The sequence below is a fragment of the Python bivittatus genome, unplaced genomic scaffold (genome assembly GCF_059951505.1).
Source record: "Python bivittatus isolate LINGU-HERP-01145 unplaced genomic scaffold, Pbiv_v1 ctg000410_np1212, whole genome shotgun sequence".
Classification (NCBI taxonomy): domain Eukaryota; kingdom Metazoa; phylum Chordata; class Lepidosauria; order Squamata; family Pythonidae; genus Python; species Python bivittatus.
This window is the reverse complement of record NW_028277067.1, coordinates 7028235-7045376: the sequence shown is the minus strand read 5'-3', so window position 1 is coordinate 7045376 and position 17142 is coordinate 7028235. Positions and strand designations below refer to the sequence as shown.

The 17142-nt window shown below is 39.5% G+C and overlaps 1 protein-coding gene across 1 annotated transcript; it reads left to right on the top strand.

The window, feature by feature from the left end:
- The first annotated feature begins 3880 nt into the window (after window positions 1–3880).
- Window positions 3881–17060, top strand: LOC103063580 (keratin, type I cytoskeletal 14-like). The gene is made up of 8 exons (XM_007428053.3): window positions 3881–4431; window positions 6362–6444; window positions 9053–9209; window positions 12710–12871; window positions 12988–13113; window positions 13634–13854; window positions 15662–15702; window positions 16810–17060. Exons 1-8 carry the CDS (start codon window positions 3922–3924, stop codon window positions 16905–16907), a joined length of 1398 nt encoding a protein of 465 aa, XP_007428115.2. The 5' UTR covers window positions 3881–3921; the 3' UTR covers window positions 16908–17060.
- Window positions 17061–17142: the final 82 nt, after the last annotated feature.

The window sequence follows — 17142 nt, the reverse complement described above, 5'->3', positions numbered from 1 at the left end:
AAGATAACTGATAAAATGAATGAACTGGAACCATGTAAATTTAGAGATCATTCCAAATTGGGGTCTCTTTCATTTTCTGTTTGATGTTTCCAAGATGCCACATAGCGATCCTTCTCTATTTTCTCCCAAAGCCGATTGGCGATTATAGATTTGTAACTATGCGTCAAAAGCTATTTGAGACTTTCAAGCTGAAGTACCAATCCAGTGAAAAGAAATGCTGGATATGAACATGATTTATGGTTAGAACATGCCCTAACTACTCTTAAAAGGACAGCAATTAATAGTTCAGAAGTGAGCTGGCAATTCTAATTGAAAAAAGAATCTGTTTAGGCTTAATTATAATTTAGTACATGCTGTTTTCACATGTATTGGCTTTAAAGGAGCCAACAAGATTGTAAAGACTTGTTTCAGTCCATTTCTCTTGCTGTGTCATTTTAAAGGAAGGCTCTCACCTCCCTGGTCTCTTCGCTTCGCTATTATGGTGTCTTTTCAAGTTACAGCTTTTCTCTTGCTTGGAGCTATCCTGCCTTTTGAAGTAGCCAGCTTATAAAAAACATATTATTTGCAGTTGCTGGGTAGAATTGTTAGGATCTGCTTTTGAAGACAGGAAAACCATTGGCAGGACATTCAGAGTATTTTGACACATGTTGGCCTGGCCTTGCACGTGTGCATGGTTAATGATGTGGAGAATGGAATCAGGAGCCCTGTAAAGAAAAACCTGAGAGATGCCATGGAATATTAGACTTTATACATTTATTTTACATGTGAATAAGACGGTCTATATATTGACTATTTATAGTCAGTGGTCCCCACATTTCTGTGCATTACATGTGATATTATTGTTTTCAAACATCAGCTACCAAAACAAACTGGGAAAAAAGGCTTTCTTTTTAAAAATCAAAGCACATTTCTAGTTATAATGGATGCAGGAAAAAAAAGAAAAAAGAAAAAAAAAGTAGAGCTTCCTGCTTATTTTGCCTATAGTTTTTAATCATAGGAATTTCCCCAAATCCTACTCCCTTCCATGAAAATGTCAGTAATATATCTGCCTTACTAGAGGTTCTAGTTCTTCTGGCTTCCCTCCATAGAATGGCCTTCTCAGGGATGTTATAGGTAGCAAACAAGGATTGGGACACAGCTGATTTATACTCATGCTTGAACTGTGGTGACAACTGTGGGTGACCATCGTTTCCTTGGAACTATCTAGATATTTAGTGCAGAATGTGAGGATCCTGGCTGTTGTGTCTCCACTGCAAAGTGGCATGGAAGGATAACATTTGGCAGGAGAAATAAGAGGTGGGAGGATGCTTAAACTTTAACCAGGCTGGCTACCTGTCAGCCTTGCGAGGTAGTTCAGACAGGAAGCACACCCAGATGAACTAATCCTATGTTATTGCTCTTTTTATATATAATGTTATTAAAAGTTTTAAAAAGGAAGATAAAAGCTAGTGCAAACTAACATGAAGTAAGGAAGAAAAAAGAAAAAGAAACCAAAAAGAAGGCTAAAAGTGCAAGAAAGGTGACAAAAAGTAAAAGAAATAGAAAAGAAAGAAAAAAGCTACAAAGAAGTGGCTTCCAATCTTCTTTATGGCAGGTATAAGTACAATTATAAATTTACCTCTTTCTCTAAAGTTACATTACTCTCTTCTTTCTATAATCTATCCTGTCTAATCATCAAAACCATAAATCATAAGTTCATTTTTTTTCTGTTTTCCACAAAAAGTCCATAAGGGGTTTCCAGTCAGCAATAAGCATAGATATTATCTTTTCTCTAAACGGAGAAGTCAGTTTGGCCATCATCCTTCTTTATTGTAAGGTTACATTAACAGAATCTTGTAACACTGAAAGTATTTCTTCCCTCCTCTCTTTTTAGCCTCTGGAAAACCAGCAAGGGTCCCTTCTGAAATGCTTCGCATGATTTCCCCCCACCTGCAGACTGAGCTGCCTCTTATCAGATCATTGCCTAGGTTGTGGGTCTGTCCTGTCTCCCAAGGTCATTCCCACATACCATTATGCTACCTGTTCGAGATGGCAAATAGACATATTGGAATGCTGACCCAGGAGGGAAAAATGCACAAATAGTGGTGAAGATGGCTTATTTTAGGAACAGAAAAACCTGCCATATATCAAATAATCTCATTGGTCTATCTGGGCCTTGGTAGCATTCTTGAAGAGTTTTTTTAGAGGGTTTTTCCCTCAACCCTATTAGCAGGTAGTATCTGGAACTGGGATTGTGACGTATGGATATTCTGCTTGTAAGATTCCTGAGTGGTGGCTAGTTTTGGAAAATGATACAGGACTAGCTGGACCTTTGGACTTACCTAATAAGCTCTTATGATTGTAGAGGAAAAGTAGTAGGAAAAGGAAGGATTAAGTACCCCCAGCCTGCTGCATATTTCCTGCAAACTATACCTATTTTCCAACAATTTCAAATGGAGCTATGGTAAGTGGTGTTTCTAACCCTGTGCTGCTTATCAAATGTATTGATGTTATATGTTTTGAACTCAAACATTGACTGACAGACATGAAAAACAGCACACCTTGATTAGAAATTAACAGGGATTTGCTTTCTGATAATATTTCAATGTTTTACACATTTCTTCATAAAGAGGGTACAAGTGGGTTGAGATGGATAGGATTTGGATTACTCAAGTCTTAAAAATGTGACTTTGAAGCCCTGTGTATTCAGCCAAATTCATGATGTGGAACAAAGGTTGATATATCTTCTTTCTGGCTTCTGCACTTTGTTCTCTTTCTTCTAGAAATAGCTTTACCTGCTGGATTTGGGATTGGTGAAGATGGCTGAGAATTTTATTTGGATTTTTTAAAAATAAGAGCTTACCAGAATTTGCATGAGCAGGAGATGAGGAATTTAAGAGTGGAAACATTGGTATATGGGAAAAAGCAAAAGGGATAAGATTCATTCATCCCTATGAACGAACCATCTTGATCACCTCATAAAGCCTCATTCTCTGTCACTTTAATTTGGGCTGAAAACTAGTCACTCATAATTTTTGAGTTTGATAGTCATGTGCTCTCAAAAGTATTGTCTGGAAGCTGAAATTCTTGAGCAGGAAAATCCAGTTTTCCTATTACCCCACATTTTCGTTCATGGGGTGAGGCTATCCAGGGTTGAGGCAAAAACTCAGCCATCTTCAGCCTTCTTTATCACTAATAAGATGAACAGATCCTTGACAGTTAAGAACGGGGAGCTTCGTGATAGGAGGACCCTCATCAGTGCCTCGTTCTAATCAAGTTCTGCAAAAAGGAGTTGTGCTAAAAACAGTTTTGGTCTTGCACCTGCAATTGAAGGTTTGTCAGAGCTATTGGGGAAGCAAACTCTATCAAGGCATATTTATTTAGAACTACTACATTCTTCAGGGTCAAGAAGCATTTGGCTCAGTAGTGTTTTATTGGCAGAGTCTACATTTTACATTCCAAAGAAACTTGAAGAAGGCAAGAGGTCCCAGAAGGAAGCCAAACTGTTACAGAGACAGAGAGATCTGACTTTTCAGACCAGCATCAGGGTGGAGCAGTCAAGAATCCTTCTTACATCCTTCATACCTTTTTTTTAAAGTCCTGGGTGAAGAACTTCTTTCCCTGAATAATAGACGATGATGCACTGAGGAGGAAAAACGGAGCAGTAAAATCAAAAGAAAGCCCCACCCTTTCCCAAGGCAAAATCTTTATGCCAGAACATGACATCAGCATGAATAAATGTGTAGAGGGAAAAGGATGGTCTTGGAAACTGATTTAGATGCCGGGGGGTGATGAAATCTTGAGAGAATGCCAAAAATTTGTGTGTTTGGCAACGCCTCCATCCCAGATATAAGACAGGAGTTCAGAGAAAGAGTCACTACCCCTCTTGAACCTTTTAGGATTTAGCAGGGAAGTCTCTCTGTGGCTCCATTTTTTGGCAAAATGTCCACTATTACCAGGCAATACACTTCCTCCTCTTCCTGTATGAAGGGGCCTTCATGCAGTTTTGGTGGGGGCTCTTCCCAGCTCTCCTCTGTCCCTCTGGGTGGGGGATACAGAACCTCAAGCATCCATGGAGGAGCTGGTGGCATCTCTGTCTCTTCCTCTCGCTATGTCTCTGGTGTTGGCAGTGCCCTTGGTGGTGGCTATGGGGGCAGCAACTATTGTAGGAGCTACGGTGGTGGCTTTGGCAGTGGCTTTAGTGGGAGCCTTGGTGGAGGCTTTTCTGGAGGCTCTGTGGTCAGTGGTGATGTCCTTCTGGCTGGAGGTGAGAAGCAAACCATGCAGAACCTTAATGACCGCTTGGCGATCTACCTGGACAAGGTGCGGGCATTAGAGGAAGCCAATACCGATCTGGAAATTAAGATCAAGGAATGGTACCAGAAGCAAGCACCTGGTCCAGACCGTGACTACAGCGCCTATTTCAGAATGATCGAGGACCTGAGGAACAAGGTATGACTTGATGCCTATTAGAGGGAACATTTTCCCGGTCTGAGTGTAGGAATGCATTCTTAAGGTCAGGAAAAAGAATTTGGGATTCAAAGAATACTGGTTTATAAATCTAGAAAAAATATAGTATTCAGAGCCTTTGCTATCTTAATTCTCTGTCATTGCAATACTACATGTAATGGCTTATGCTATTATTGTGTACTTGTTGCATAAGTCACACCTATGTGACTTTGTCACATTGTCCCCCTGCTAGCTGCAATCCCTGTAGAAATCTAAAATTGCCAGTATGTCTTTATACTCCACAGAGAGCTGAAGTCAGTTCTTGCATTATTATGGTGTTAATGTGTGCTCAAAACAATAACGACCAAAAACTTAGGTACACAAGCCTCTAATTGATATTTGTCCTTGTCCTTTTTACACGATGATGATACTTTGTCAGATATATTTTGGCCAGGGTAATCCATATTCTGTATCCAATGAGGATAAACTCTGTAGTCCTATGCATTAGCTAAGTTGTTGTAAGTTTTATTTCCATTTTTTTTACTGCTTTGCAAAATTAATTTCAGTTCTGCTTATCATGGGATAAGGGATGGAGTGATTAGGCCTACTCCTGCAAGGCAGAATTCAGGACTGTCCATCTGATTTCTGGTACACTGAACAGAAGTTAGTAAAGTGAAATGTTCCTAGGACTGACAATGGGATAATTGGATCCATCTGAATTAAATTTTGGTAGAAAATGTTATATATCCTTCAACAATATGAGAGGTTTCTATGCTGCATTTTGGACACTTGCATATCATCACATAAAAAGGACAAGGGAAGACTAATAGGTGTAAAATATGCATGTACTGCTTTTCTACGTTCACAAAATGTAGTTACGGACATAGAAATATGATCCTTCTTGCCATAGTGGGCAACGGTATGAGCAAGTGACCTGTGTGCCTACAGGATTGCTTGTCCAGGTGGTCTCTACTGATGGGCAATTTCAAGACCATTCTTCTTCCTTTAAACTGGCCAACTTCTAAATCAGGTGGATCTCAGAAAGGAAGGGTGTACTTTGCCATCAATCAAGGAGAGAACGATCATCCACAAAAGTAGAAGATATGGATAAATGGCTGCCTTTGAAAATCCAGGTCTTTCATGACATTAAGAATGAAAGGTGATTGATAAGGGAGAAGAAGTGGATTCATTTCATAATTAGGCCATTCCTAAGAGGATGGCAATTGGAGATTCAAGAAAACAGCATTGGGAAGCAGATTGCTCTAGGATAGGAATTATTTAATTCCAGTTGTCTACTGATGGAAGCCTCCAGAAATCGTTAAAAAGATACCAGTGACATCTGTGCCATCCTGAATATGGGCCTGCTGATGCATATCAGATGTTACTCACATTCCAAGCTTGCATTCCTGAGAGCTCTTTGGGGTGGGGCAGGGCTGTGATTCAGCTCTCTTGTGTAGCCTTGCCTGATGGATTCAGACTCAAGTACTGAGTAATAATAACAATGATTTTGTAGTAGACTCAAGTGAGGGATTAGCAGAGCTCTTTGAACACTTCATTCACTAAATAAATAAAGATCAGTATGACAAATCTATTAAATCTGTCAAGGTGGATAGATACTTATCCTGATAAATAAAATGATCCAAGCACCTTTTCTTAGTGCTGTTAACTGCTCTTATTTCATCATAGCTTTTGTCCTATATACAGTTAGGGTGGTGTCATAAATAGTTACAGCAGTGATGGGGAATCCGTAGTCTTCCATATGTTGTTGAACTACAACTCCCAAGGTATAGCCATGGTAGTTATAGTTGCTGGGAGCTGTAAATCAACAACTCAAGGTCCACAGCTTCTCTATCCCTGGATTGGTGAACTGGATTGTGATAGGGAAAACCTCTTTAAGATTGCTTCTTAGTTTACCTGTTGTTGCTTTTTCTAGATTTTAGCAGCTACCATTGACAATGCTAGTGGTATGCTTCAGATTGACAATGCTCGCCTGGCTGCTGATGACTTCAGAACCAAGTAAGATTTTGTTTTTTAAATTCATGGACAAATGGAAAACAATAGCAGGGTCTTTTATATGGCTTACTGAACTGATGGAATTATTTTGCACGCACTAAGGAACTGGAATATGACTTTCAGATTTAAGAGATAAAAGGTAGATTAAAGAATGAGAATAGGAGCCAAAGCAGGTAGTGATGTCTGAAGATTTTGTTTGGTCTCCATTTAGAAGTAAGCAGAAATGATCTTTTCTTAATTCAAGGTCAGCAACATAGTTCCCAGGTCAAGTCAAAAACTCTGGATGGTCCAGGAATCTCCCAAATTAATTTTTTTTTTAATGTAAAATAAAAAAATGGCTGCAGTCCTGGGGACATTTTCTCCAGTGTCCCCAGATGAATTTAATTTAATTTAATTTAATTTAATTTAATTTACATTTCATTTCATTTCATTTCATTTCATTTCATTTCATTTCATGGGTTTGTAAGGCCACCCAGTTTAGAATGTCTCTGGACGGTGTACAATATTAAAAACAAATAAAAAACAGCAAGAGAAAAATCAGGTTTTAAGGCTTTTTTTCAATAAAATCGGAGAGGGGTGTGTGAATCTCAGGGGCAATGCTATTCCAGAGGGCAGGAGTGGTGACACAGAAGGCGTGCTTCCTAGGTTCTATCAGTTGACATTCTTTTACCAATGGGACCTGGATCATGCCATACCTGTCAGACTGAACAAGATATGCAGACGCTATGAGAGATAGATGGTCCCTCAGGTAGCTAGGCCATGAAGCACTTTACAGGTGAAAATAAGAATCTTGAATTGCACCAGGAAGCCTACTGATAACCAGTGTGGCTCCTAAAGCAAAGGTGTTACATGGGCATACCAAGGCATGCTAGCAACTCCCTGGACTGCCACATGCTGGATCAGCTGCAACTTCCAAGTGATCTTCCAGAGCAGCCCCATGTACAGCACATTGTAATAATCCATATGCAATGTGACCAGAGCACAAGAGACTGACCAAAGGGTGTCTGATCCAGAAAAGGGTGCAATTGTTGCACAAGATGGATCTGTACAAAGGATTTCTTGACCACAGCTGCCACCTGCTCTTCACGCAGGAGTGAAAGTTCATGAATACCCCCAACTTGAGCACCAACCCTGAGTAGGGTAGTGGCATCCCCCTCAGGTCTAAGGATGGATAATCTCTGCACCCAGGGGGTCCAAATAACTAGGATTAAGCTTGAACCTGTTTCTCCCTATTCAGCCCCTCACAGCCTCTAGGCCAGTGTTTCTCAACTTTGGCAACTTTAAGATATCTGGACTTAAATGCTGGCTGGGGAATTCTGGGAGTTGAAGTCCAGACATCTTAAAGTTGCCAAGGTTGAGAAACACTGCTCTAGGCCCCGGGACAGCTTGGCTTGGTCTGCTTGGGATTGACATATACAAATGGGTACCATGAGTGTATAATGATATTCTTGTATGCATTTAATAACTTCTTCTCACACCAAGGGATCCCTGATTGAGCTCCCAGCCTCCATCTCCTCTGTGACAAGGCACTGATAGGTCTTGTCTACTATTACTTAATTAATTTAGTCTGCAACTGAATAACAACAGAGGTGGAGAGAAGGCAACCTTGAAATTTCCTGAGCTCAGTGCATTGTGGTGACAATAACTGGTCAAGAGCAAGTACTGAAAAAGAACAAGGATTATCCTTGAAGCAACCTTAGTACCTTGCTGATGTTCTGAGACCGTATAAATCAAATTCAGGGACTTGTGACCATCCTGTGTACATTTGAACCTCTTCCTCTGTGGGTCAAACTGGACATGACATCTGTCATGAACTAACTTTGTATAGCTAAAGGGCTGTGTCCTCTGATTTAAAAACTCTTTTTCACTGCTTCGGTGCTGATCAGAATTGCTACCTCCCTTGTAGTGTTCGTAATTATAGAAAAGCTCCTATTAGCCTCAGTGGGAACTTTCCTTCCACTGGGAGTTCTGGTGGCAATTTTGGTCAGGAACATGGTGGGCTAAAGAATCCAGCTTTTTTCTCTTCCCTGACAATGTATTTAAACAAATGAAACAAGCAAAGTAGAAGATAAATAAGAGTTCTAGTTGGGCTTTCATTGAATAATATCTCGTGAACTTTCAAGAGACTATGCATTGATTCAGCAAACTTGAATTTTTAAAATGAAAACAGGCACATATTAGCTATGTTTATGATTATGAGAACCAATAGGAATGGCATTGACCTTAATCTTGCGAAGGGACTTTTAAAATCACAACACCAGCTAAGACCCAAATGATACTGGATCAAAACTGAACAACAGGGATATGTGATTTTTCTAAAACATTTTTGCCTTTATTTAGTTAAACAAAATAAAGGGGGAAAAACAAAGCAATAGAAAAAATAAAGAAAAAAATGAAGAAAAAGCAAAAAACAAGTGTATATAAAGGCTTATCATACATGTATATATGTATATAAAGTTTCATACAACAGTTTCCATAAAGGATGATCATATTCATTTTAATTGTCCATTTAATCCAGCTCTATAAGCAACCTGTTCATCAGTTGCAAGTAACATCAGGACTTCAATATGGATGTGTGGTTTAATTCTTTGCTGTATACTTGTATTTCCAGGTTTGAAACAGAGCAAACTTTGCGTATGAATGTTGAAAGTGACATCAATGGGCTGCGCAGAGTCTTAGATGAACTGACCCTATCTAGATCAGGCCTGGAAATGCAGATTGAGAATTTGAAAGAGGAACTGGCATATCTCAAGAAGAACCATGAAGAGGTAAGACACCAAGACAGCGATAAATCTAATCCATCACTAATGAGAGTGTAGGGAAGTTGCTTGAATTTTTTGCACATATTGGTTCAGGCCACATAATGAACTGCAAATGAATAATAATTAGGTGGTACTGCAGGAAGACCTTCTAATTTAGAAGCTATGGTCCTAAGAAAGAAACATGAGTCTATGCTAGAGCTCATGTTCATATGTAAACAGTCTCAAATTCAATTCCTGGTATTTCCCAAGAAAGCAGGTGAGTCAGAAAGATTTTTTTTTTTTTGCCATCAGTGGGCTTATTCTTACGTCCCTGTAACTGCAACAGTAGCACAAAGATGGCTGGCTAGCTATTCTTAAATGACATGTCCTCAGCACACAGCCAAGGAACTGAAAGTCATCTTTAGCCGTTTCCAGTTCTAAAGCAGTGTTTTCTCTCTTCTGACACAATTCTTCCTGTGAACATGATCCGTGATGCTTCCTTAATGATGTGGTTGCTGATCGTTGCAGGCTGGAATCTGTTCACTCCCACTGGCCACTTGAGGCAGCTCTGGTCTTTGGGCACTGTTTTCCAGTATAATTCCAATTGCCCAGAATCACTGGGAGTCAAGTGGCATTAAAATGTAATAAATCATTATATCATCATCATCATCATCATCATCATCATCATCATCATCATCATCTATTTTTGACATCTGGAGAGTCTGGTTCTTTCAAACAGGCTCCTCTCTTACTTGCCATGCATCAGCTCTGGGTGCAATCAGGCAGCTGGTAAATGGGCTCCCCCCTCTCTTCTCTTGCCACTCTGGCAAGCTTGGACTGGGAGAAGAAGTAGAGAGTACAGGAAGATATGGCTCTTCACCCATCAGATCACACACACACATGTTTATTACAGCCCTAAGGCCAGATACAATCAAAATATACAGTAACAACCATCTTACATTTATATATATCTATAAAACAAAACAATATTATTTAATCTAGGAATTAAAATAACAGTGCTAAAATATATCAAAGTAGGCTACTATGTTGTGGAATTTTAACTCTAAATAATGGTGGAGCGAATTGTACAGATGGTAGCCCAGAACTGGGCAACTTGGGAGGATATTTCCGGGTCTTTGTCCGAAAGGAGTAGCATTAGATAGAAGTCACACTCCCTGCCAGGAAATCTCTTCAATATTGGGTATATATATGTATATGTCTAGAATCCTTATATAGGGAGCAATATAGTAGCATATGACTTAGTGTTTCTATTGAGCCATCTCCACATTGGCATAATCGAAGGTGCATAGGAACACCCTTAAAACGTCCAGGAAGGACTGCTGAGGGCAATGCGTCCATTCTAGCTAGGGTGAAAGCTTTGTGAAATTTCAGAATTGTAACAGATGTTAAATAAGAAGCTGGAACGAACTCTTGTGGTAGAAACTGACAAATATTGGGGTGCAGCACCTTACTTAAATTTATTTGTAAATCTATGTCCCAAATACATTGTTTAAGGGCAGTTCTAGCATGATCAAATCCTAATAAGCACAGAGTTTGCATAGAAAAGCCCAGCAACTGAATTCTATCTAAGGCTTGTTTTTGCCACGATGATTTGAAATGATCCCCACCCGTCAGATCTGCAATGACACAGAACTGATCCTTTCTTACTTTACTGGGTAGCCCCCCCCCCCCCGCAAGTTAACTCCATTGGAGAGACTTAAACTCTTCTGTGGTGGGGAAAAACATTCAGTAAATGCTGAGGGAGCCAGTTTGATGTTGTGGTTAGGGCAGTGTTGTCCAAACTTGGCCACTTTAAGATGAGTGGACTTCAACTCCCAGAATTCCCTAGCCAGCATGGCTGGCTGGGGAATTCTGGGAGTTGAAGTCCACTCATCTTAAAGTGGCCAAGTTTGGACAACACTGGGTTAGGGCATTAGGCTAGAAACTGAGGGACCCTGAGTTCTAATCCCACCTTAGGCACAAAGCCAGCTGGGACACCTTGACCCAGTCACTCTCTCTCAGTCCTAGGAAGCAGGCAATGGCAAACCACTTCCAAAAAACCTTGCCAAAAAAGCTGAAGGGACTAGGCCAAGCAGTCACCAGGAGTCAAACACTGACTTGAAGGCACCAAAAAATAAAAAAATAAAAAAAATAAAAAATGTGGAGGAAGCATTGGAATAACAATAGAAAAGCAAGGAGAGAAATTTAAGAGTAGGGGAACAAGAAGGAAGAATATTTTGAGGCAAGCTTCTCTGTTTTTAAAACCCAAGATGGCCCTTAGTAAAACAAAGGGAAATGAGAAGAAGCTTTTCTTCTTAAAGCTTTGGTAGCCAAAATGCAACAAAATATAACAAACACAGAAATATACAATTTCCATTACAGCCTCAATCTTAACTGGTAGATGATGATTATTAATGCGTTTACCAGTGGCACTTTAGCTCTGGATTTGTAGATCCTTTTCAGCAAGGCTGAAATAAAGATATTTAGGACTTTTCCTCATAGCTGAGTTAAGGTGTTACCCCAGTCCCTGAGCCAACAGAAAACTGTACTGGCATGCATAGTTTTCTGTTGGCTCAGGGACTGGGGTAACACCTTAACTCAGCTATGAAGAAAAGCCCTAAATATCTTTGTTACAGCCTGTAATGTGCTGCCCCCACTGGCAGATCCTATTCCGCCACAGGCATAATGCCAGCAAATAGGGCTGTCATAGGTTTAGTGCTATTCTAGACGATAACTAAACTCACTTTCAAAAGCAGCTCAAATGGCAGCTGACAGATGTGGGAAGGGTTGTGCCAAAAAGAGACAGAGAGTCGATTCTCTCACACTTCACTGTGAAGTCCCCTCCCCCCCGCCCATGCCTGGTTAGCTGCCGTTTGGGCTGATGGCGGCACAGAAGAAGAGTCTAGTTTGCCTGCACCGGCCTAAAATGGCCAATGGGAGTTGCTTTGAACCTAATCATTGGGATTTACCCGGCCATGTCAGGAGCAGAAAGGTTGATGAACTGTGCCAGATTGTATCCACAGCAAAAATTGTGTTGGGATAAGAAGGAAAACATTACAGTGAAACTGGAACAGTCAACAATTAAGGCTGCCTCTGGTTTGAGCTGGAGATCAAATGAAGTTGGCATCATGAAGACGTGGCACACATACAAAAGGGTCACTGGGGTGTGTTTGTACCAAGCTTACAAGTGAGGACATGCATGAGAGCTCTCTTTGGAGGTCTCATGTTCTTTGCTTAAAAAGCAAGAGCTTCTCAAATGAGCTATACTTTCTAAAAACACTGCAACCGTACATTGCTTGTTCTTTGTTTTTTGGTGGGCTTTCTTTTTGAATCTGGTTTTGGTACATTTTGCTGAACCAAAGTAAAAAATTCTTAGACTCAAGAAATTAGATAGACATTAAAAAATGCAGTAAAGATCTACTTCTGGAGAAGACAATATAAGTTAGACAAGTCATCTATATAGCACAGCTTCTTATGACGTTTTGTACAGAAATACATATGAATGATAAATATTTTCTCCCCCATAGGAAATGAATGTTTACCGAAAGCAAGTTGGTGGAGAAATCACTGTAGAAATGGATGCTGCTCCTGGAGTGGACCTCACCAAGATCCTGACAGAGATGCGCGAACAATATGAGACTTTGGCGGAGAAGAACCGCAGAGATGCTGAGCAATGGTTCTTCAGCAAGGTGTGTTTTTCTTTAATAGAAGGGCCTTTACAGAACACATGCCATGTATGCCCTAGAAGATGCTTAGTGCTCTAAATTGTGTTTAAACAATAGGACTTCTCTTTGTTTTCTTGTAGACTGAAGAGCTAAATCGGGAAGTTGCCACCAATACAGAACAGCTGCAGACGAGCAAGACAGAGATTGTAGAACTGAGACGTACTGTTCAAAGTTTGGAGATAGAACTGCAGGCTCAACTCAGCATGGTATGGGAACACTTAAAGTCTAATGGAATTTCCCCCCTACATATATCATTTGTGGTGTAATTTTGGTTATTTCAGTGATGGGAGTGAGTGGGTGAAGAGGTGTCACAGCTTACAATATCCAGACTACCTCCTCTTGGTAATATGTTCTCAATAACAAACAAAACAAAGCAAAGCAAAGCAAAGCAAAACACCTGTTCCTAAAAGGAAAGAGAAATATAGGACCTAATCCAGAAATGTTTAGCTGTCCTGGTTAAGCTTGGTCCTATTAAAAGTAAAAGGACAGATTTACCTCTGCCTTCGGGATCAAGTGAAGGGACGCCTTTCCTCTGCCTGGTCTAGTCTAGGATTCTTTATTTTCTGTTCACCAGCTGGAGAACATGGAAGCTTACTCAAACTAGACTTGCTTTTTGTGAACCAGACACTTGGATTTCCTTAGTAGCTGAGACAGTTCATGTTATTCATGATAGCACCCAATATTTCTGGAACCACAACTCAGATTCCTCCTGCTCTTTTTCCTCAGAAAGCAGCACTGGAAGGCACATTGGCAGACACAGAATCTCGCTATGGTGCTCAGCTTGCTCAGATCCAGACTCTGATCACCAATGTGGAGCAGGAGTTGGCTGCCCTGAGATGTGACATGGAACGCCAGAACCATGAATACAAGGTCCTCCTTGATGTCAAGACACGCCTGGAACAGGAGATTGCCACCTACCGTCGCCTCTTGGAGGGAGAGGAAGCCCAGTATGTTAAAGAGGATGGGGTGGAGTGGGGTGGGGTTTGACAAGGATGGTTGGGTTGCGAGGGGAAGCAAGAGAAGTGATCTAAAATGGCATATATGGAATGAAGGGTTTTTAGATGGGAACGTAATTAGTTACTATTTCTTCCCAAATTCCCAAAGCATATGAAGTTCCATTTGTGCTAAGCATTTACTGAGTGCTTAGTTTTCTTTGAAGTAATCACTGGATGCATATACAGGTTGAGCATAGAAGCTGGCAAATACCCAAATAACAAAATCCATAGTCCCACATCAGAACGGAGAGGCAGGAAACAATACCCCTTCCCAATGTTCTTAGCTCACATCTACTGTAGGCTTGGCTTCCTCATGTCCTTCCTATGTCACTTATTCCACCTGCTGTTTCTAGCATTTTTTTTTCACATAGAGACTTAGAAGTGTAGCTTGATGGATTTGCAGTCAAGTACTATCTGTCCCATTATGAACAATAATGCTCAGACTTACAAGTGAGAATCAATCTGATATCTAGTTTGAATGCTTTGACTAACAGTAGCTATTTTTAAGATGAGAAGGATTTTACAATCGGTATGGCTGAGTGAGTGCATGTGTGAATACTGTAAAGTAGGATCGCTGGGCAAAGTACTTTGAGTGGTGGGGTCACATGCCAACATATCCTCATCCACTTTGGATTGTCGCTTTGCCTGGACGTGTTTTCTGGAATCCTGTTCATAAACTGAAACAGCATCTCCTCTCCCCTGATTTCAGGGAAATACTTCTGATTTTTTAAAAGACTTTGCTGGTTTTAGTCTGATGATAGAATACATAATAACAAGAAACCAGAGACATGAAATTTCCTTCTATGTATGGGAACTAGAGTTTCTTTCTTCTTCTTTTTCCTTATTTAAAATAACAGATATTGAAAAGCACAAACCACCCCCACCTCCAAAGGAGAAAAGAAATAAGCAAATCAAAAAGAGATTTACAGGTTATATAAAATTGACTAAAATTTTAAATCAACATTAGATTAGTGCCCTATTTAAAAAATGATCAAAACCATTATTAAAAATGAGCTCAAAAATCAGTGATTAACAAAGGTAGCTGATCCAATAAGAATCATAAGTCAGAATAAACAATTAATCAGAGCTTTGTCTCATTTAAAAAGTTCTATCCTTATTTAAAATGTCAAGCAAGGGTGAATATTAAAGTTTCATGTTAAGAGAAACCCAAACTTTGGATACAATAGAAGCCAATATGTAGAATTATAATCCATAAATGGTTCCCATGGTGAAGTAAATTCCTTATTTGTCAAATACCAATTTATTTTTCCTATTGATACATACTCCCACAGTTTCTTCTTCTAAAGAGGGAATCATACATGATTTCCAATAAGAGATATAAAGTCTTGTGGCAGCTGTTATCATATACAGATTTAACTCTGTATACTTTATAGAAATATAAGATTTAATGATGTTTACCAGTAAAACAAAGGCAGAAAAAAGAATTTCATCTTTAAGATTTGTTTCATTCCTAAGTAAACTTCCAGAATTCTTGAGCTTCTTTCTTAAATAATAAGTAAATTCATCATTTGGTATCATAAAGAGTCATTATTTTTACATGTTGACAAAAGTTTCTTTACATAACTAAATATTTGATTAAAATATTAGCTAATAATATTTTATTTAGTAGACCACCTTATTTTCATGTTTAATAAGACATGTTGATGAATTTTATATTATTGCCTCATTAGCTTATTGCATTGTGTGGTAGAAAAAATATCAGTGTTTCTAATTGGCCCATGAATCTTGTTTCTTACAGCATCACATCCCAGTACAATGCAGCTACATCTGGCAGAGAAGGTAAGAATGGAACTCGGTTAAACAGCTATGAATTCATTGTACCCTAGCTCTCATTGTAACTTATTGCTCTCCAGATTGTATTGGATTGTAATTCCCTTAGTCAACAGGTCATATTAATTAGGGTTCATGGGAATTGTGGTCTAACACATCTGGAGAATTTCAGGTTGTGAAACATTGCTGTTCACACTTACCAGAGAGTGAGGCCAGGATTACATCTCATACATGTATAGAGGACTGTAATGTAAAAAGAAATATGGGGAATCAGTGATAAACCCAACTCTTGATATTTATTTTTTAAATGAAATTATTCCCCAATAGCCTTCTAAAAACAGTAAGCAGGTAGGTAAATAGGTTCTTTTGTGTATTCCCTCTATCCTTCCTGTAGCTGAGCACATACATACTGGTCGTGTATAAAATTAATACTGTAGCTAGCTAAATAAGCCAGAAGAAGATATTTCAAGAAAACAAAAAATGCCAAATGTTCACCATCTTGAGTTGCATATTACTAATTTTAATATCCCATGATCTTAAGTGTATTTAAGGGTGTTCAACCATAAGATGCAATCTCACACATCCCTTTTAAGGAATAAACATATCTGAGTGAACATGTGTAGGACTGTAATAGTATTATCTCATTCCCAATCTTTTCTATTACCAAGAACTCCATTGTAATATTACAGTCTTCCCCAACTTAGTGTCCTCCACACCCAGTGCCATTGCAGCTCCCAAAATTTTCTGCCAGCATGATGAGGTCAGCTATGAATTCCGGGAGCTATAGTCCCAACACATCTGGAGGGTACCCAGTTGGGGAATTGCCACATAGAAAGTCTATTTTTTCCCTTCAAGTTATACGTCAGAAGCATTGGTAGTCCAGAAAAAAAGGGATTTGGAAGCAGTAACACTTTCTGGTTCTCCTCACATAAGAAGCATAGAGAGCAGAAGAGACCTTTCAGAACAACCTCCTAATTGGTTGAAGGCCCAACAGAAGCTTCTTGAGATTTCTGGTCATTTCTTGTCCTGAAATTCTCTCTACAAGGTGTTGTCAGCAAGTGCCCCCTTGAGTTTATCTGAAGGAAATTATGCCCTTTATGCCTCTTTCTCTTGCAGTGCCAAAAACATCTCGCCAGGTCCGCATGGTTGTTGAGGAGCTTGAAGATGGGAAAGTAATTTCTTCGCGTGAGCAAATCAAGCAGAGTTCTTACTGAAAAGGACCAGTGATCCTACATACTCCAAGACATATCAGAAAAAGTAGTTGTAGTGTATGTTTTTGTCTAGTTGATATTCTGTAGTATGTACGTTTGGATCAAAAGGGGAACAAAGTTATATAATTATCTGGCTTTTTCAACCAATAAACTTGTCTGCAAGCAATTAATAAAAGCACTGTTTTCCTGATCATGCAAAACACAAACTCTTATCATGGAAGTAAATTGGGGATTCTCA